The sequence below is a fragment of the Salarias fasciatus genome, chromosome 15, assembly GCF_902148845.1.
Source record: "Salarias fasciatus chromosome 15, fSalaFa1.1, whole genome shotgun sequence".
In the NCBI taxonomy this organism is placed as follows: Eukaryota; Metazoa; Chordata; class Actinopteri; order Blenniiformes; family Blenniidae; genus Salarias; species Salarias fasciatus.
In genome coordinates this window covers 12,466,403-12,488,795 of record NC_043759.1, presented here as the reverse complement: position 1 = coordinate 12,488,795, position 22,393 = coordinate 12,466,403, and the positions used below count along the sequence as shown (strand labels likewise).

Here is a 22,393-nt window from a genome sequence, read left to right as displayed (position 1 = left end):
CACTGCCAAGTACAGACTTGACTCAAACTCAGGAAGAAAGATATGAAGAAAGAGTGAGAGACACACAAAGAAGTCAAGCAAAGGAAGGGAAAAAACACATTGAAAGATTTCCTGACAGGAAAATACAACTAAACAAAATTTTAAAAACAAATGTGATCTTGCAGTGATATTAAAATGCCCAACCAGAAGATAACATTTTTTCCTGAATTAGATGGTTGAAGCAATTGCTGGCTATCCATACCGGGGAAAAAACATCAGATCATCACTGTAGCCAAAAAGGTCAACCTTTGGAGGAAATCACACACCTCAACACTGGTCTTCCTCTGGAAAACATCCACAGGAAGGATATGATGCATGAAACTAAAGTGCCATCCGCATAAAATCATAAAATACTTGCACAAACCTGCAGTGGCTCAGTCACACAATGTGATTCATTTAGGTGATAATGTGGAATCATGACTGTATTAACCATGGGTGGGTCACAAAAGAACAGGCCTCTGGGCGCTGTACGAAAGTTCACCCACCCATCTCAAAGATGCAGACGTAATTTCTTCATCTTTGGGTTAGTTTCATGTCTCGTTCAGACACTTTTTGGTGATTGACGCGATCTACCGAAACAATGGATCCACCTTCCACCGACCAACTTCAATGCCCACCGACATAACAGATACATTATTTGCAAAGCGCAATTGGCAGACCATATCCTGAAGCGCTTTATATCGCCACTGCAGTGAGTTTTTGTGTCATTTGACTGTTCAGTGTACAAGTGGGTTGTTAAATTGTATTAATCTAGGGTGGTTTTGAATCTTTGTGCATAATTATGGAAATTTCTCGGGTTGTTTTTGTTTATTTTCATTGTTGTGTTGTGTCCGTTCGTATCTTTGTCTTACTCTGTTTTTACTTTGTGTGTCTTTGTAGTCTTTAATGCCACTGTAAAAGATTTCCATGAGTCTTTGCAGTTTTTGTCTTTATGTCTATGTATCTTCATTTATAGTATCTCTGTCATTGTTTGTTTCTAATTGTGGTTGTAATTAAGTTTTGTGTCACCATGATTTTACATCAGTTTATTGTTTCTGTATATGTTTTTTGATGAGTCTGTAACTCTTTGAACTGTTTTTATGATCTTTGTAGTCCTGTTGCTGTGGTCAGTTTTCTATAACATTCTATCCCACACTTCACAGGGCAAACAGAAAAGAGAAAAACATTAACACACACTCACAATCATGCCTACGAGCAATTCCAGAGTTATCAATAAATGTAAAACACATGAACGGAGAAAGCTCCCACATCGACTGAGAGAACATGCAAACTCCACACAGGAAAGCCCTCCCAAGTCCAACTACTTTTGCATCACTTGCCGGTAATTATATATCTCTTTGTGTGAGTGTATTTAACTTTGAGGCCTTTCTGAGATTTTTTAGTGTGGGAGGCCAGTTCATTTCTCTCTTCCTGGAGTAAACACACAGTCTGTCTGACAGATAAATAACACATTTATCTTACTGGAACCATTCATTACCATGTCAACACAACCATCTTTTATGACCAAAGACCAGCCCTCAAAGGAAAATAAAAATGGAATAAATAAATATATTTTCAAACGTAAACGGTGCACAGCTAACAGACCACATTACGTTCGTTACGTTTTTCGTCACGTGTCAGCATGAAGCTCAGTTCATATTCTTATGTGCATCGTTGCAATGCTTCTTCACAGTTATGCATTTTTTGTCACACTAATAAATCATGTGTTGGTGCAGAAATCTTTCCAGATCAGAGTGCATTCCTGGATTTTGCTGCGAGGGGCCTCGAGGTCTGTCTCACGCACCCTCAAACCGCCTCCAACTGTCTCTCAGATTTCTCCTCTGTTGTGGCAGTGATGTGAACAGGAGTGTGTTTGTACACGTACCTGTTTGTCAAGCAAATATGAGACATTTTTTAGGTATTTTAGGGATATTTGGGCTATTTGTTCAACAGCTCGGAAATGACGAGAACAAGGGATGAGAAAAAAGCATAAGTAACTGAGCAACAGGGTGTGGTATTCATGCTTGATGCCCGCAATGTTTAGCCTTAGAAAATCAGCTTTTCTTAACTTCTTCATTCAACAGATTATCTAAAATGAAAAAGCCAACATTGTTGTGTTATGACTTGTATTTTATGAGTTTTCTACTTTTTTTGTTGGTTTCAAACTGGAAATGCCAAGTGCCACTCCCAACAGACGACTTCATCTTCAGGAAGGGAACTGTGTGACGTCGGTCAAAAAAAGCCCCAAAAAACCTCAAGCACAGACATTTACTGTTACGGTCGATTGATTTTATAGGTCAACAATAAACGTCCAGGCTGAATGGATCTTTTAGTTTTAATAATTGTTACAAGTATCTTTTCTCTTAGATATTGTCAAAATACATATCTATGCATGCTTGGAGCTATTATCCTGAGTCACAGCACTGACACTGTGCCTTTAACAGAGAATAATGTGACATCTGAACATCTAAGCCAGGAGGATTTCTCTCTGCACTTATTGGCAGTTTTCCAGTTTGATCATACTTCAGCAAATACTCTTCAAGCTTGCAAATGCATTCAGTTAGTTGTAGGATATATACATCTAAGAGAGGGTATGGTTTGTCTTGACTGTCGACGTGGAATGTGTTAAATTCCCCTTGTGGCTTCTTACTTTCCCCTCAGTCAAAACTGCTGCGCCTTTCAGAAGAGAGAATAATCGAGGAATGAGTTAAATGTCACCGCCCTCTAAAATGGACACACACACACACACACACACACACACACACACACACACACACACACACACACTGTCTCTGACATGTCACCTTCAGCAGTACACCTGGTATTTTTCCTTTCTGCTCACATGACTCTCCTGACCTGCTTTGGTGACTTTGACTGTAGGTCAGAGTGTGAAGTACAGTTCCACCAGCAGGGGGCGCAGTTGCAGCGTAAGTCAATGAAGGTAAAGGTTAACTAAATCCTGTAATGATTAATATTGCATTTGCCCAACCTCTGTCCTTAATTTGTGCTGCGTTTGGAGGACACTCATCTAAGAGCAGGGAAGTAACATTTAATATTTTATAGGGAAATGAGGAAATGTTCTATTTTAACACATAAAAATAAGGAATAAATGCAAAGTCGTATCAAAATATACAGTATGTTTCTTCCATACAAACTACAATGGCTTGTTAAGGATTATAGCATTGATAATTGTATTAATACAACTTCATTCACATAAAGCCTGACTTAAAACTACACGTTAATCTGTGGTCTTCGTTATTCGCAATATAGTTCAGAGGAAATATTCTTTTTTCTTGACTTTTGGAGGGTGGTTTTCTGGTAACTCATGATTTTTCATTCCTTTAGGTTAGGTTTTCCTTATTCTCAGTTGTATATGGTTCGATTGTTAGGTAAACATAATCCAAACCTGTCTTTACACATTGGGAAAAAAAAGCCATGAAGGCCTCTCAGTGATATGAGAGTCCTGTTTTAAATTTCTGTTTAGTTATACTGTACATAAATGTTTTCAAGATCATTAACAAGGCATTTTGGTTAATTTTTTTATATATATCAGCTTGTTGAATTTTATGCACCAAAAATAGAGCTGAGGACAATGGCCTTGTGGGTAACCTGGTGTTCTCCAGGTGCTTTTCACACACATGCATTTGAGGTTAAGTGTGATACGGCCTCCGGTGCCCATGTAGTTATTTTATGTAAGAGAAAGGAGTTAGTGGATGAAGAAAAGGACAAACAAAAAAAAGCCTTTTGATATTGCATATTATGAAGGTTTTACTGAATATTTAAACTAGATTACACCAAATCCTTAAATGAGGTCCCCTAAATGTGGTGAAAGTCAGTCCAAACCACATGTGGAAAAATGCTCAATATGTGTGAATATTAAACACATTTTAATTACAAATTAAATAAAAAAATTCAGACAATGGTGACAGACTGAGTATTGATCATCAGCTGGACGAGTGTTGAGACCTTTTGACGAGCTGGTGGCAGCCTTGGACAAGAATCCAAATTTCGGTGGGAGAGGACTCAGTTTCCCATGTTCCTCAGTTCCACTCCGCAGTGATGTGGGGTGTGGTGGTTCAGTGTGTGTGTGTGTGAGTGTGTGTGCGCTCATTCCCGGGGACTGCCAGCCCGCCCCTCAGCGGAGCATCTCGGTCTGAGCGGAGGACGGGAGGATGTTGGACGGCAGTGCGCGGTGAGGCTGCCGGCTGCTGACAGACAGGACGACCGGAGCGCGTGATGCTGGAACCGCTTCGTGTCATCACCGGCATTGTGGAGGTTTTTTTTTCTTCTTCCTTCGTGTGCGCGTGGACGTGTGTCGGGACTGCAATGGAGCGTCGATCCGGAGCGTCCGTCGGTCTGTGAGCTGATTTCACGGACAATAAGCGGAGAGGAGCAGATATCAGGACATCCTGACATCCCGTCCATTCCTCATCTGGATTGATGTTTCTTTTTTTGCCACCGTCGCTATTTTTTTTTCATTGTGATTAAATGATGGAGCCATACTGAATTTGATATTGATGATCATTGAGAAAAAAAAAATCTCAACTCACCAATAGCGAAGGAAAGGCTCACTGAAGGCTTCTTAAAGCTGCACAGCTCTTTAATTTTTATGTGATATAATAACCATTTTGCTGTTTACAAAAGAAACAAAAGCCAGTCATCATGTCAAAGAGCAAAAGCAGTGAGTCAGTGAAGGTGGTAGTTCGATGCCGGCCTTTGAACCGAAAAGAGGAGAGCAACGGGCCCTCGGGGGGAATCGTCCAGATGGACCTGCGCCTTGGACAGGTGATCCTCAGGAACCCTCGGGCACCGGTCAGTGAGCCCCAGAAAACCTTCACATTTGATGCGGTGTATGATTCAAACTCCAAGCAGAGAGATCTGTACGACGAAAGCGTCCGTCCCTTGATAGATTCGGTGCTGGCGGGATTTAACGGCACCATCTTTGCCTACGGGCAGACCGGAACCGGAAAGACATACACCATGCAGGGGGCCTGGATGGACCCGGAGAAACGAGGCGTCATCCCCAATGCCTTCGACCATATCTTCACACACATTTCCCGGTCCCAGTCTGACAGGCAGTATCTGGTGCGGGCGTCCTACCTGGAGATCTATCGAGAGGAGATTCGGGACCTTCTCGACCCCAACCACGGCAGCGCCAGAGCCCTGGAGCTCAGAGAGAGCCCGGAGACCGGGGTGTACGTCCGAGATCTGACGTCATGCGTCTGCAAGAGCATCAAGGAGATCGAGGAGGTGATGAACGTGGGCAACCAGGCCAGGGCGGTTGGCGCAACGGACATGAACGAGCACTCTTCCAGGTCCCACGCCTTGTTCCTGATCACAGTCGAATGCAGCCAGCCAGGACCAGATGGAAGGAAACATATCCGGGTTGGGCGTCTCAACCTCGTGGACCTGGCTGGCAGCGAACGCCAGGCCAAGACTGGCGTCCAAGGGGAGCGCTTGAAAGAAGCTGCCAAGATCAACCTTTCCCTGTCAGCCCTTGGGAATGTGATCTCGGCACTGGCAGATGGGCGCAGCGGCCACGTGCCGTACCGGGATTCCAAGCTGACACGGCTGTTGCAGGACTCCTTAGGTGGGAATGCGAAGACTGTCATGGTCGCCACGCTCGGCCCGTCCTCCCTGCATTACGACGAGACCCTCACCACCCTCCGGTACGCCAACAGGGCCAAGAACATCCAGAACCAGCCGCGAGTCAACGAGGACCCTAAAGATGCTCTGCTGCGCGAGTTCCAGAGGGAAATCGCTCGCCTCAGGGCTCAGCTCAACCACAGGAAGTGGAGGAGCAAACAGAAGAAGGAGCAGGTGGACGGCGAGAGCTGGGATGAAGATATCGATGGCGAGGAAGAAGAGGAGGTGGAAAAGGAGGGAGAGGACTACGTGAAGTTGGAGGAGCAGCGGCTGGAGAGGGAAAAGGAGGCCATCCGAGAGGATCAGTTCATGCTGGCCGAGGAGAAGCAGAAGCTTCTGGGAGAGAAGGAGAGGATGATGGGAGATCTGAGGAAAGAGCAGGAGGCCACAGAACAGCTCACTGCCAAGTATAAGGTGAGTTCACACCAGTGGTTGGACCAAAATGAGCTTAAAACACAAGAAATATCACAATAATTCTTTTGTTTACAATCAAGACTGATATTAGACATTCACATGTTCATCTCCTTTATAGTTACTCATTACACAACATGCATGTCTTTGGATTGTGGGACAGAACCTGAGTGCACCAGCTAAAACCCACACAGCCACAGGGAGAACATGCAAATCCAGCAAAGAACAGCCTGTGTGAGTCAGCCGGTTCTGGCAAAAGCAGTCCTGTTGTGAGATGGCTGATTAATTTGCAGCTTTCTCAAACACTGGCCTGAGGATCAAATCAAAGATCAAAACATTAAAATGTCTCAGATTAATTCTGACAATTAGAGATGAAAACACACACACACACACACACACACACACACACACACACACACACACACACAAAATCTGATGACCTGTTAGCCAAGAACCTTATGGACAGTGACACTGCAAGCCTCCCATTGATCAACAGAAAATTAATCATTTTAACATTTTATTTGGTAAATAGTCATTCTCAAGTCAGTTTTAGAGCTCAACAATGTTTGATACCTACTTCTCAAATGTATGTTCTTTGGATGCTGAGCTGTCTCTCAATCACCTGAAAAGTAGCAGCAGAATTATTGAGAATATACCGTAAATAATCATCTGTCGCAGCCCTGAATGTCTGTTACTGACATTGGATATTACTCATGGCCATTTTAAAAAGCAATTGATAATTGATCTGCTGTTGTCTGGGCCTTGGAGGGCTGCTGTGCTGCTTGTTTCGTGAGTTGCGGTGCTCCAACAGCCCAGTTTTAACTTCATTGTCAGAGGTCTTTATTAACACGTTTATTAGATCTGATGTGATGAGGCATTGAAAGATTAAAACATGCAGGACTGCCGTACAGCTGAACCTGGATATGAAAACATTAGATTAATCAATATCAATGAGTAGGTTAAAAAAATAAACTGTTTAGAATGAATCCTACAATTCCATCAGTATATTTTGGATTCTGCAGTATTTCTCAGATATAAAGTGATAGAAAACCGTGACTAGTCACTCGGACCATCACACGCACTGGGAGCAATCAAAGGCAGAGTCAGAGCTGCATTAATTATTTCCTGTGATTCATGGGCACAGCCAGTCGATAAGTAACTCGTGCAGAATGGCTGCACTCTTTACCAGTGGAGCTGCGTCCTCCAGCGCAGAGAGAGAGACGCTGCTGTATCAGCTTACTGAGCAGCCCGGGGCTGAGAGGCAAGAGCAAGGCGAGGGAAATGTACTCACATTCACAGAGCTTTACAAGGTAATAAAGGAAATACATTAAAACAAGGTGATTAAGAAAGGCATGAAAAAGGAGGATAAATAAGGTCAAGGTTTTATTGAGATAAAGGTGCTAAAATAAGTAAAATCTAATTTTTAAATGGAAAGCCCGAGCAAGGCTTATAACAAATAATAGTGATTTAAATAAGTGAGTGTTTCAGCAGTCCTCAGGAGTTCAGGAAGTTAGTTCCACAGATGAGAAGCACAGGAACTAAAATCTGCTTCACCTTGTTTGACTCTGGGAGCACTTAATAAACCTCTTCCTGAGGACCTCGGGGGTCTGGATTGTTCATTTTCTATAAGTAAATCTGAGTTGTATTTATCCCTGAGACTTTTAAGACAAGAAATAAAAATTTGAAGCCAGTGCAGAGACTGAGGCTCAGGTGTGATGTGCTCCATCCTCTGGCTGCAGCGTTCTGGGTGAGCCGCAGCTGCCTGACAGATTTCTTTTTTTCCTGAGGCATGTTAATCCACCGATACAATAATCCAGTCTGCTGACAATAAATGTCTGAGCAGGTTTCTTCTCAGTCTTGTTTGAACAGAAATCCCTTAATTTTTGCAATATTTCTCAGATGGTAGTAAGCCGATTCTGTCACTGTGTTATGTGGTCGTTGAATTTCAGGCCTGGTTCATAATTACACCCACATTTCTGTGTTGATTTATTGTGAGTGACATGGAGTCGAGATGAGCGCTGACCTTTAACCTCTCTTCTTTGGTTCCAAATGTCCCCAATGTGACATTCAACCTTAAGATATGGTTTTGTTTAATGATTTCAGCAACATGTACCAACAGCTCTGATATGATTCACTTGAGAGAAGAGCGATATGGTTTTCCTGTGACTGAAACAGTTTCAGTAATGTTTCTATCAGTGGTGGCTCATTTAGTAAATTGGTTTAATTTCCAATCCCTCAGTTGTAGGTTTGGTGCTTCTGTGTTTCTGTATACATGTGTTGAAATGTGCCACGGCTTGAAGTAGCTCTACCATTAACGTCTGAGTGCGTGCACGAGAGGGTGAACGTAAGTGCCCGTATGAAACACTTTGAGATGGAAACTGGGGAGTTAATCCAGCTAAAGTCCATTAATGCTTTAATGTGGCTTTAATACACTGCTGTAATCGTCAGAACAGGCAGAATATCAGTCCTCTGACTGACTTAAAGCAGCTTTAACATAGGGTTTTATTAAAGTTTTAGAGATGTGAGTTTGGGTCATATTAAGAGAAAAATGACAAAGAGAATATTTATTTTGCATTTTGACCTGAATTTTTTTACGCATCGATGCAGTTTTAAAGCCTCAGTTAAATGTACTGCCTGCCTTTTAAAATCATATTGAGCATCTTGAGGTTGTTAAGCTGGCAGCACAGTCAGAGCCACTTACTAGTCCAATGTTGGAAAGATCTGTTAGATGGAAAAAAAAAAAAATCAAGGCTTATCAGTCTTGAACTGAAGGACAACATGAGCCAGAAAGGTTTTCCAATTTGTTCCTCTGACTCAGCTGCATGAGTTTGAAACAAAAGGGCTGAAATGAAGAGGCCCGAGGTGCTGATGCCGCTCTGCAAATCAGAAATCGTACCGAGCGGAGGAGTTGATCTCTGGAAACGTCCCGCGAGACCGGGAGCCGATGCACGTCACGGCACTGCGCCCTCCACACTGAAGAGCTTTAATGTACATTTCTGCATTAGGCTCCTCGTATTTCATCCCTTTCCACTGTTTGCTTTGCTTTTACTGCACTTTAGCTGCGTCTGGATGTTTGAGGAGGACTGGCTGGGCGCTGCGCGGTGGGAATCAGGGCCTCTTGCTGTGAGGAGGAAGATGATTAAGGAGAAGAAGCATTTCCTGCCTTTCATGCATCAATCTGTTGATGGTGCTTTCATCTCAGACGGGATGGAGGTTATTATTTGTCTGCGATGAAGATTAGCGGGAGATTTCTTCTTTAAAAAAACATCCTCAGATGAAAGGCAAATGAATGTAATTGCCTTATTTCTACTGAATCCTTTTTTGCCCTGTGACTGTCCCATCTTTCATGCCATTGGCCGAGGCTGACATTAACCCACCAATCCCAGTGCTTTGCCCGAAGCACCCATTTTTCTCTTCGCGCTCCAGACCAATCACAGAAAGGTTGCCAGGCAGAGACTCATACTTGACAGACAGAGAGAGAGGAAGAGAGGGATCGGTGGGAGCGAGCTCAGTAATAACCAATTATAGATAACATCACATGGTGGAGGAAATGAGTCTCCCTGTTTCCGTCTCCCTGTCTCCGTCCCACGTTCGTCCACACAGAAGTAGGGAGCTATACCTGCTCTCGTCCGGCCTGCGCTACACCTGAGTGGGTCGAGCCGCGACGTTCGGCGCAACTGCCGCTGACCCGCTGACGACGTGCCGACAGCTTGCGTTCACACGGCGCCACGTGCGACTTCCTGTTGGTTCTGCGGGTGAAGATGCGAGCGCAGGCGTCTTCACACGCGGCATCACAGATTCAAGACTGACTCTCTCGCCTCGAATGCGTGAAAAAGCTGAAGTCTGCCCACGGAGGGTAACGTAACTCATCAAGATGCAGTGAAAAATGTACACAAAAAAATCCACCATTTGTCCGTCCATCTTCTATAACGTCATCCAACTTAAGCTTGCCCCAGAGTCAATGAACCCAACAATTCACCTCAAGTGAGAGGAATTCGAGCAGAAATGTCTCCAAACCAGACTTGAAAAACTGCCAGAGATTTTAGAATTGCACCAAAATCAGCAAACCCACATCAAAATCTATCAACGTCACTCAAGTAGGTCCTTCCTTCCTACACATCACAGCAGGGACATCCATCTCGTTGGATTCTAAACGTCATATTTCCACAGAAGATGGTTAGTCTTTGCTCTCAAGTGATGTCCGAGTTTACAAAAAAATCTGTGAGCCTTTGAAATGTAACTAAATCACACGGAAAAGTAGTTTCATCATCCGGTCTTGTTAACAGTTCAGACTCAGAGCTAAAAAGTGTCATGATTATAATGTTAGATCTGAGTCTGATGAGCCGATACTTGCATTTGCATTGAGAATTAAACATGCCAGCATTGTTTACGTCTACAACTGAATTGTACATTGGCTTTCATCTTTTTCTCTATCGCCAACAGCTGTTGATTGAAAAATTAAAATCTGTTTTTCCCTTCTTTCCTCTTTCTTTTCATACTTTTTAACCTTTTTATTTAGCATTTTGTATTCATAAAGCTGTGATTTATTCCATATAGCATTATTTAATGTTATTCCCAAACACAGAAGCAGGTTTTCTGGATATGAAATGATTTTGTTTTGTGAGAAGCTGCTGGACGTCACTCAGACGTCGCGTCTTTCAAACCCCGGCAGATTCGTCACGTGCTGTCAAGCCTTATCAGCGGAGTTGTGTCTGACTCTGTGCAGCAGACGCTGACGTGAGCTTTGATGTGTCAGCAGCCGCTGTGTGACACATCCAACATGAAGAGAGCAGGAAAGATGCTTTGTGTGGCGCCGTAAACCTCTGGAAAAACCCAACAGCTGTTTGGATCTGAATAAATGCTCAAACATCACCGCTGACATGACAGCCCGAAACCTGCCTTTAACAGATAGATAGATTGATGTTTTCTCACCTAAAAACTCATATTTAAACCCGCTCAGAGCTCCTGTGTGGTGCCAGGAAGCAGTCGAGCAGCTCGGAGCTTCTCGTTCAGCTGCAGCTTCTCATCAGGAGGCTGCTGAGCGACCTTCCTCTGGACTATTCTTAGACCTACTTTTCTGGGTCAGAACTGGAACTACTGCCTCCTCCTGTCTGCGGCTCACATTCCGGCTCTCACTCATTTCGTTAGCCTCCTTTCCTAGCAGTCATAAGTTGATGTGTTGTAGAACAAACATTTATTTATTGATTTATTTTTAATGAAACCGTCACTCCATTTTCGTTTTCTGACATTTTTTTAACTTAATTTCTGGTTGTTTCATATAAGACATCAAAATGTCACAGAAACTTTGAGCAGATGATTTTTAGTTTAGATGCTTTAGTTTATCCAGGTTTGCCGAAGTAAAAAGTCTCCAACTAGAAGTGCAACCCTGATTTCTCCACTCTTTATTTTCCTTTTTAGTGATAGTAAGTTAAACACATCCATCCATATTACCTGCGGTTGTAGTATTATGACCACAATATTGTTTTATTTTCATCATGATAAGAATCACACTGATATTCATTCTGAGTTATTTAATTATTTGATCAAAAATGATTCGGTACATCACAATATGTGACTTGATTCAAACCATCACAATGATAACTGAAGGACACATCCTCTCAGTGAAGCCAAATCCATTTAACTGTTGCATTTTGCTTTGAGTTAGCAGGAATATAAAAACACAATGCGCTGCAGTGAGTGTGACTCTAATAAGAGTTAAAAGTCCTTCATGGCAAACTGCCCAGATCACGTCTGTGTGGGGAAACACTGGGCTCTTTCTCTGCGGCTTTTCTGATCCGTCCTTTTCTTTTTGGAGGAACCCTAAAATAGACGTAGCCTCGTCAGGCGGCCCGACAGAGTAGATCAACTTGGCCCGAAGCAGGAGAATAATTGAAGCTCTGAGCTGAAAAACAAATAAACACCACATGCGTCCAGACTCCACATCGCCACAAAATGATTAATCAACTCGGCGTCAGCTCGTTTTAGCTTCTATTCTCCTTTGTTGCCAGAAGAAATCGACATTGACCACACATCAGGGTTTTCCCGCATCCTGCCAGCTGAAGGTCAGCCAATCAGAGCGCGTGGTTGACAACAATGCCCGAAATCCCACGGGATGTATCATCCGTGTAATGTGTGGATGACACACACACGCACACGCACTTTTTTCATCCATTTTGCCGTTTTATGTACGATGTACTTTTTAAATTAACTTCCTATGAATTTGCTTTAAGTTCCTGCTCATCTTAATCTTAACCTAATGCAAACGTTAGACGAGCCTTAACACGTTTTCACCTAAAATACCAATCTTTATGGGGACTTGATTTTTGTCACCATAACCCTAAAAGCCTGCAGCCTTCCTTTACACAGACTTTAACCTTCACACTTTCACACCAAACATGAACATTTCAGCCCACAAAACTAGTTTGGACCCCACAAGTGCAATACACTGTGATTACTATAATACCACACACACACACACACACACACACACACACACACACACACACACACAAAAGCCACACATATGGCTTATGGGCAGGACCACAGGCTTTCCTGTTTATGTAGCTGCCTTCCTGTTAAAATATAGGTGGAACAAGGAGTGAACAGCTGTGCGTGTGTGTGTGTGTGTGTGTGTGTGTGTGTGTGTGTGTGTGTGTGTGTGTGCGCTGCAGGTAGCAGATGCAGATAAACAGAAAGAGCTCATCGCTGCTCTCCATCTTTCAGCATGGAGAGCCACTTCACTGAAATATTGATGAATCGGCTCTGCGTGTGTCCGTGTGTTTTCATGTGTGCGTCTAGATAAAGTCTGTATGTGTGTGTGTGTGTGTGTGTGTGTGCTCACTTTAAGCAGTTAGGAAAACATTTGGTACAATAACTTCAGGAAAATGGAAGGCATGGAGGAACATCTGTACATAAGTGTCTCATAGCCCAGGAATAGAAAAAGGTTTAAGGATGCAATAAAGTTATTGAATATTTCATGAAACATTTTAAACAATTATGTCGGTTTTTTATTAAAGGCTTTGTCAGGCGCTGCATGAGTTTTAAAGAACTATGTTAACACTTTGAGGAAGCTGCTGCACGTTAATGTGAGTAAATTCATTTCATGTCATCAGTTTACAACCTGCAAACATTTCTGAACAAAATGTTGGTTCATTTTTAAATTGTTTACTCACAGGTTTTTAGTATAAATTACTCAGAGACAAGTTGAGTTTTCATTGACTAAAATTACAGAATATTCATCCAATCCTGTACATCATATCGTGACACATCATGAAGCTTTCAGAGAGAAATTCTATTTTACAGGCATTTCCTGCTGTCCTCCTTTGAATTTCCTGTATTTTAAAATTGTTTCTAAGCTTTCTGATTTAGTCTAGCAATTACAGTTTTCTTCAGAACAAATCGATAGGAAAAATGTATTTAATTTATTCTCAATCAGCAGTGGAATCATATTGAATTAGGTATGACTTTATTCTGGTCGTTCTCTTCCCCATCGCGATAACGCAATATTCCAAGATGGCGGAGCACGGTTCGACTCATAGGGAGACCATTTTTCAGTAGGAGCTTCAGAAGAAATTGATATAATGAAGTGAGCAGATGGACGGGCGCATAACAGTGCAGACATTTTCAATGAAAACATCTCCTCTCATTCAGGGCAGAGGCCAACATTCCAGAAAGCAAATATTTTATACATGCATCCATAATTGTAGCTTAACATTACACAGAGCTAATAATCCTGGGTCCTCTGCTATGAAAGGCTTCCTTTCTTCCAATGTGTGTCACTGTGCTAAGATAATTAGCTACAGGCTCCAGCTTTAGTTGATCATCCAGAGTTCATTCGGACTGAAATCCTCTCATGATTTAAATAAACCGCTTTTCCGACTTTTCGGAGACACTATTATAGAGGTTAGAGCTCTCACTTTATACCATCGGTTACAGCTAAAATCTGTATTAGCTTTCTGTGTGTGAGTAGTTTCAAGTGTTCGTCATCAGTGGCGACTAAAATGAAAGTGATTCTCACAGACGTCGCCTTTTGTCTTTCTACCTCTGTTTTTTTTTCATGCTTGGCCTCTCATGTCATACTTACTTTGACTTCTTTCTCTAAATCCTCTCTTCTTCTATCTCTCTCTTCATGCACACACACACACACACGCACACACACACACACACTCGGGACCTGTTGTCGTCATATTGTATTTATAGCCCGGTCGCTCTCCGCAGGCTGCGGCCTCGCCGCCATTGGTTGCCTGATGTAGATGAACTGACTCAATATGCAACACTTCCCGTTTCCCTCGCTTCCCCTTCAGGAGAGAGATCAGTCACAGCCAAAAGAATCTGAGCACGCACTTATGCACAGATTAAATGTCCTCAAAGAAATATGCTTCCTGGCACTGACACACATGCCTCCTCCTGAAGGAGAAATGCATTTTTAAAAGCCTCAGATTTTGACATCGTCTGACTGGGCAACTCACATGGAAAACCTTTAAAGGAGAAAACTCTTCTTCAGGTTAAATGAAGTAGTGATGAAAGCTTTGATTCTTTGTAAAGTCACGTAGAATGAGGAAAACAAAGCTGTGGCGGTGTCTGGCCGAAACCTTTATCCACTTGTTTGGAAACAAAGTTGCGGCTCCAGTGACGACAAGTCATGTCTCGTGATTGAAGATCGTTCAGTCCTTTCAGAGAGTTTCTCCTCCCTTCTTTCTTCCTCCTCCTTCTTTCATGTCGTTTTCTTCAGATGAATCTAAAGCATGTAAAAGTATTTTTTCTTCTGTTTAATCCAGGCTGACTTTTCTTTCATGTCTGGGACGGGTTTCGTTTTTTTATCCTGCTATTTCTTTTTTTCTTACTTTGGCCTTGGGAAACTCACGGCTCTGCCTCTGCGCTTAATTCCAGTGAGCTCTTGTTAAATTCTAATTTAAAATCATTGACTAACGCTAGATTTCCATCTAATATGCATTACAAAGACTCCGTTTTGATGACAGCACGATGGTGAAACATTGACTTGTTGATAATATATTGAGGTTCGCATTTTAGCAGTTTTGACAAAGCAAGTTCACATAAGTCAGGGTTCGTGTCCTCTTTCAGTGAGCATGCTTTTTGAAATGTTGAGCTGTTCCGTCATAACCTCAAGAGCATGCTTTTGGAGTGTGAATGATAATTTTATTTATGAGTCAAGAAATGTAAATACACTGCAATTTGATTTTTGCTCCATATTCACTTCCATAGTTGGAGAGTTGCATCCGGCAGTGAAACTGTCTATAATTTGTTCATATTCACACAATTTGTTGTCGTACTCCACAGGAAATTACTTCACATTTGAAACAAACGCTTTTGTGTTAAAAAGTGTGGTGGCCATAGAACAATGCGACCTAATTTTGAGAATGCAGGAGCGACCATGAGGCAGTGTCAGCTCATCTGAACGTCTCCGTGATTACAGTGACGGATTCTAATTACAAGTGGGGAAACTGGCAATTACAACAACTGCAATAACTGCGCGTGATGCAAATGTTTTCACACAACAAATTTAGAGAAAGTGCAGACTTTCTCATAGATGGTGCAGTGGATAGTGCTGACTATCAGAAGACAATCCATTCATAATTCGCGCTATGAAAGCCCGTGCACGAGGAATGTGCACGTATGTAACCAGACCATGAGGGAAGGGACATGGGACGCATGAAATGGAAAATCCTCCCACATGAATCGGCCCTTCAATGAAGCTGAAAGAATACGACAGAATACAAAGAGCAGCAAAGCAAGCAGTCTCGCACACACACAGACACGCTCACACACGCACACACACACACACACACACACACACACACACACACACACACATACATGTACCCGAACACACACACTGAACACAAAAGAGCGCTCTAGACAAAGAGGCTTTCTGTGCAGACCTGCTGCAGACGCGTCCCCCTCTGAAGGACTCCACTGTACTCGGCATGAGTTAAAGTGTGTGTTTTTGTGTGTGCTCGTATAATCAAGTGGACAGTGTGGTATGTGCAAATGCTGGAGGATGCATACGCTGATTACACACACACACACACACTCACATACACACACTCTGTCCCTCTTTTTGTATAAAGTTCTGGAATGCGGTCCATACAAAATGCCCGTGGCCCCAGTGCTCCCGTCTTTTAGGGCCCCCCCTCTTTTCTGTCTAGCTTTTGCCTTTTTACACTTTTCCCTGCAGTTTTTTTCTCCTCCCTGCTTCTCTTCTTCCTTGCATTTCCTTTCTTTAAGAGACTTGCGCCCTCAGGGTGAGGATCAGAATAAGGATGGCTTGTGTGTGTGCGCATGTGTGTCCGCGTGTATTTCACTTGCAAGACTTGGCGGTTGCGTCACTTTGACCTTCAGGCGTTTAATCTTCCTGTAATTGGCGTCCTGAAGTCACTGAGTTAACATGAGGAGGTAATAAGAGCAACGCTGACAACTAGAAAGCAAGTAGAGAAAGTGAACTCTTGAGGTTTTTTGTATCATAAAACTCCTGCAGGCTTTTTCAACATAAATTATATGACGCATTCAAGGATTACAGAATCTCCTCATTTTCATTCGACAAAGGCGTCTGTGTGATTTTGTGTCGCTCGGTGCTTCATGTCCGGAACAATGCAAACTTTACCCTGAGCTCATCATTACAGCGGCGTTCCGCCAGCCTCCGTCGTCTGTCCTCCCGCCCCGCGAGCACAAAGTGTGCACAGACGGCAGCACAAACGCTCACAAAGACGCAACTGTTCAATGTCCAGATGAACTCAGTTTCACCTCCAGGAGTTTCAAAGGCAAACGGGCTTTTCCAGTCCAGTAAAATTACAACATATTAATTGAAATATTGTATTTTTTGCATGGTTGCACCAGATGTGTTTTATCAGAGACACGGTTGGTGCTGGTTGCTGCTGTGCTGCACATATCACATCACATCACATCACATCAAGTGGGATTTTACATATTTGACTCATACAGCAGCAGCAATATTTAACCGAGCACAGATCTTTGCATGAACAAACATCGATGACACTCAGAACTCAAACCTTCTTTTGTTTGTTTTGCTCAGGCGATGGAGAGCAAGCTGCTGGTGGGAGGAAAGAATATCATCGATCACACCAACGAGCAGCAGAAGATGCTGGAGGTGAAACGGCAGGAGATCGCTGAGCAGGTAACGACCAGGAAGGAATTAAATATGCAGAGAAGGATATAAGGATATACAAAAGCGAAGATGCTGCCAACGCGTGCAATATCTCTGATGTTTCTGTTCCTTGATGTTTTCAGACTCGTAGTGAAAGAGAGATGCAGCAGCAGATGTTGGTTCAAGATGAAGAAACTGTGGAGCTGAGGGAGACTTTTACCTCTCTGCAGCAGGAAGTCGAGGCCAAAACCAAGAAACTCAAGAAGGTAAAACGTCTTCCTGGATTTATGTACGTTCACACGTGACAGTGCAGAGACAGCAGCTCATTCTCACTGTGAAGAGATGCCGATGTGTTTTTACATGCACACCTACAGACATACTGTACACATTTGTTTTTTTGTTTTTTTTTTTGTTCCCCTTCTGTCCCTTTGACCCCTGTGACCCTGACTTGGACCCCAATGGGCCCCCCCTTCTCGTACCCGCCCCGGACACACGCTCCGCTCGGACACACACTTAAATCTCAGTACCTGAAGGTTTGTCCTGCCGTCCCCGTGTCGTTCCCGGCCCGGTCTCTCACCGCCTCCACGCTGCATCGGGCCTCCTCATTCGGTTCCACACTAACCTTTCTTAAACCCCCCTCCCAGTCCGACTGCACAAGGTCCCCCCGTAACCCACTAAAAACCCCCTTCACGGTGCACAGCAGTCCCTTCCTCCCTCTCTGGTTCCCCTAACACCGAACTGCCCGCCATGCGAATGATCACCACATGACTAATGATCATCGGCCGACTCCAAACATGCGCCGTCCACACCGTGCACTCAGAAGTCCGAGGGGAAGAAGTCTAACGGCTCTTTGATCAGGGCCTCTGGACACTGAGTCACAGTCGTCGGGTCAATTAAAAATAAAAGCATGGACAATTTCTGTAAATCTTGTTGCATCAAACCCTTAATTTCTCTCTGTTTTACAGATATTTCACAGGGCTTCATGTGGCTTGTCATGATTACACTGTTTTGGTTTCACACTGCTGGATTAATATGCATGCTGATTTAATTATATCCATTTTTTTTATTACTTCAAAAACATTTTGCATTGTGGGAATCATATGTGGAGATGCATCCAAGAGTATTTGACTTTGAGGATAATTCATCAGTTTACACCCGTGGTTATATTTTTTGGGTTCTATCATTTGAAGCAAAGACAATGTCTAGATGGTTATAATTGTGTGTTTGTATTATTATGATACTAGTGGAGCAACAGAACATTTGTGCATCTTCTCAAATGTGTGTGTGTGTGTGTAATACCAGCCAGTTTAACTATTTTAAGCAGCAGTTTATTGACCTTTTTCTAAACCATCTTCTTCTGGGTTTTTCTGGCCAGCTGCCTGTTATTGATCACATTTTTTATTTAAAGCTTTACACCCAGAGACTGCAGCTACGTCATGATTCAGGTCTGCAGTCTTTACCGGCTCCGTTTGGTCCGAGCTGTGGATGAAATCGAAGAATGAGCAGCGCTAATGCTCGGGAGTGATGGAGGAAAGAGGAGGAATGAGACAGAAGGAGAGGGAGGCCTGCTGCCATGTTGGCCGGCCATCTCATTGGCTGGCCGCTCCTCCAGACACCAGCGCCTCCGGTGCTGCTGCCACGGGCAACCGGAGAGCGGTTTATCAGCCCCGCCGCTCGCTCCTCTCCTCACCCGCTCTCTCCTTCCTTTTCCCCTTAGCTGTATGCTAAGCTGCAGTGCATCAAGGCAGAGATCCAGGACGTGAACGACGAGCACGTGAAGAGCCGGCAGGAGCTGGAGCAGACGCAGAACGAGCTCACAAGAGAGCTCAAGTTCAAGTGAGTCGGATGAGCGCCGGCACGAAGCGCCGAGAGCCGACACCTGCCGGAACATCCACCGAAAATAACCTGCGGTTTGTGCGTGTGGCGAACATGCAGGTATCTGATCATCGAGAACTTCATCCCTCCGGAGGAGAAGAATAAAATCATGAACAGGCTGACCTTTGACCCCGAGGAGGATCAGTGGAAGTTCCAGCCTCTGGTTCCTGCGGAGAGGTCAGTGACATTTGCTTTATTTCTCTCTCTGACCTTTAATCATCGTCCTCCGCCTCTTTTTCGTTGTTGTGCTTCAAACCGCTGGGCTTTCTCCCTGCATTAGCGTCTCTTTGGTCGGACTGAGCTCCAGACTGATTTCTATTAACTTCCTTTGCGTCTCAGTAAATCCACGCAGATGAAGAAAAGGCCAGCGTCTGCAGTCGGGTACAAGCGACCCATCACCCAGTATGCCAGGGTTGCCATCGCCATGGGAGCTCATTCCAGATACAGGGTAAGGGTATTTTTTTACTTTTTCAAATTAAAATTAACTTAGAAAAACCTCAGTGGAGAATCAACGCATGTACGGCATTAAATACATTAACATGTTTTTCTCACTTTATGCCTTAACAAAATGATTCAAAGGATAAAAAAAAAACACGGGGCATTTTGAGTTTTAGGGGGGGGATTTCAGGATTAGATTAATCTGCCAACTTTTTAAACCAAATTCAAGCCTATAGGTGTTTCACCAGTTACGGTTTTAATTGGATTTAGGATCTATGGTCTATTTGTTATCAGCTGAAACAGCTTAATTCTTAGATGGGGAAGACATGCTGCATGGCGGTCATTATATATTATACTGTGTGTGTGTGTGTGTGTGTGCGTGTGTGTGTGTGTGTGGATGGTTGAATGTGACTAATCATGCAAAGTGCCTTGAGACTGCTGATGCAATAAAACCGCCCTAAATATATCTACTCATTTACTGTATCGTGTCGTTTTTATTGCTCAACTGCTTTTATTCCATCCTGGAGTTCCTGCTGCTAATTACATCTTGTCTTCACTACTACTGTCTTGTTCCGAATGGAACACAAAAGTGTTTTATTTTCTCCTGGGAAATGGGTCTGAAATATTGCAGTCATCTTATGGACACTCGTACAACAATTTAAAAACAACAGGAGGTCCTTTAGATTTTTTTCACTTGCACAAATTCAGATAATTGAATCAAATATGCAAGAGGCTTTGAAAGCTTTATTGGCTTGGCAGTCGCATGCCTTTAGAGAGATACAGTAGGTTGACTGCATAGTACAGTCATAGTTCCATATCTGACAACATCTGACGATCAGATCATGATTACAGAAAATTCAGCTGAAGAGTTAAACTTGACTGCTGATATCAGTATTTTAAAAGCTCCTTTGTGTTTAATTGCTGTTCCTAAAGATCCCTCTCGGTCATACAGAAGGCTTCTGCTACAGAAAATGTTCGAGGTGTTTTTCCTGCATGAGGCCTTCTCCGGCGCTCACATTTCGTCACAATCCTGTGTTCAGGCTGAGAACGTCATGTTTCTGGAGCTGGACATGACCCCTCCCAACACGGCGTCCCTGGACCGCTCCATGGAGTCAGACGCAAACCAAAGTCCGTCCGATGACAGTTCCCCGACGAAGGACAACAAAGGAGTCCGCAAGTCTCGCTCCTGGTGAGGCCCCAACCCTCCATTAACAGACATCTCGAAAGTACCTGCTATGAATGTTTAATCTCTGTCAGGTTCCTGATGTTGTTTGTACTGATTTTAGTTTATAACTTCATTAATAATGATTTGACCTTTCGTCTGAGTGAAAAAGTCTTGCTCTTACTTCCACTGAAACCTGCTTTTGTCGCTGAGGCTGTTTGAACTCTTATCGGTTTAGAGTCAATGCATCTCTAAATGGGATTACCGAGGATTAACCACACCCTCTCCAGGCCTAATCTGGTGGTTTATCTCTCATTTTGTCCAATGCCTGTAATCTCAGCGCTGCCGCCGACTAATCGTATTAATAAGTAAAAACCTGGATTCTACCTTCTATTTTAATTCCGTGACTTTGTTCTTTTATGTTTGCAGGTGTCAGACCCCCAAATCCCTCACATCCTCTTCTTCTAATGCTTCACTGACAGGATGTCATGCTGCCACGCCCACAGCAGCTGCACAGTAAAGCTTTAGCAAAGATAGTTTGTTTTCTTTTTGTTTTTTTGTTTTGTTTTTTTACATGTTTATTTATTTCATTTCTGCACTTCCTCATCCTTCTCTTCGGCCAGTGATCCTCTCTGAGAGGTCTGACTGCGGCAGCTGGGACTCGAACACTCTCCAACACCTCCGCGGAGTCTCGAGCGAGAGGCCATCGAAGACTCGCCCGTGGAAATGAAAAAAAAAAAAAAAAAAAACACAACCCAGTGAACCTCAGAAACTCTGGAACGCTCAACTTTCTCCTGTTCCACGATTGTAAAGACCGAGATGTCTCCACTTCTGTCCTCCTGCATGTTTGACACTGAGAGCTGTGGATCATCTCCTTGAAGCAGAGACGGAATTGACTGGACTGTGTGTGGGTGTGTGTGTGTGTATGTATGTGTGTGTGTAGTTGTGACCACCACAGATCTGACAGCTCACAGGATGTTGGAATCTGCTGTAAGGATTTGCTGTAAATATTTCGTGTGTGTGTGGGGATTTTCTTTCTGGTTTCTGTGTGAAAACTTCGTAGTCAGAAAGTTTATTTCGGTGTTGGCTTTTTAAAATGGGCACACACACACACACACACACAAAAGATATATATATATAAAATGAAATAATGTGTGTTGATGGTCAGATGAGGTGGTTTGAAACCTGAATGATGACCTTTATCATGTCTCTCTGTTGTCTCCCATCGTTCCTCTGTCCCTTTACAGTGTCCATCTTCAACAAAATGTCTCATGATGATAATAATCTAATTAAAAATGAAGAATGTGAGGCATTTCACTGGGATTTTCATTTATACTGTGGAAATGGAAAACAAGTATGAGCCTGAACTTTCTGAAAAACAAGCCTTCAAATGGAAATCCAGGGGGGAAAAAAATCACATATTTGAAGTTGATCAGATTTTTATCCCTTTATTCTTGAGCATGGAAACAGTAGTTTGATTCTAATGAAAGAAATGCAGTGAGTTATTTGTCTCTTTGCAAATAAAATCAGTCTTGTTTGCCCACTTTTTCCCTAATATTCTAAAGATTAACCAGATGTCCTGATAGTGAAGATGCCTTGCTTCCTGACCACAGTTCTGTTTTCCCCAGAACTTAAAGAGCATGTAAATCCACTCATTACTTATGGGTGCAGTACGACTGAATGTAAGATTCAATATTTGTTTTTATTAGTGTATTGAGTGA

The 22,393-nt window shown here is 43.1% G+C and overlaps 1 protein-coding gene across 1 annotated transcript; it reads left to right on the top strand.

Annotated features, from left to right (window-relative positions):
• Positions 1-4,451: 4,451 nt before the first annotated feature.
• On the top strand, positions 4,452-21,777 carry kif3ca (kinesin family member 3Ca). The gene is made up of 8 exons (XM_030110078.1): positions 4,452-6,078; positions 17,126-17,227; positions 17,341-17,463; positions 18,915-19,033; positions 19,133-19,249; positions 19,412-19,520; positions 20,551-20,699; positions 21,102-21,777. The coding sequence occupies exons 1-8, from the start codon at positions 4,681-4,683 to the stop codon at positions 21,190-21,192; spliced, it is 2,208 nt and encodes a 735-aa protein (XP_029965938.1). The 5' UTR covers positions 4,452-4,680; the 3' UTR covers positions 21,193-21,777.
• The last annotated feature ends 616 nt before the right edge of the window (positions 21,778-22,393 follow it).

What these genes read in the sequence shown, in the direction of transcription:
- kif3ca (XM_030110078.1), top strand. Translation starts at nt 4,681, where the DNA reads ATGTCAAAGAGCAAAAGCAGTGAGTCAGTGAAGGTGGTAGTTCGATGC. An exon ending in ACAAGAGAGCTCAAGTTCAA is followed by an intron (nt 19,034 to 19,132) that starts GTGAGTCGGATG and finishes GCGAACATGCAG; the next exon opens with GTATCTGATCATCGAGAACT. An exon ending in GAGCTCATTCCAGATACAGG is followed by an intron (nt 19,521 to 20,550) that starts GTAAGGGTATTT and finishes TCCTGTGTTCAG; the next exon opens with GCTGAGAACGTCATGTTTCT.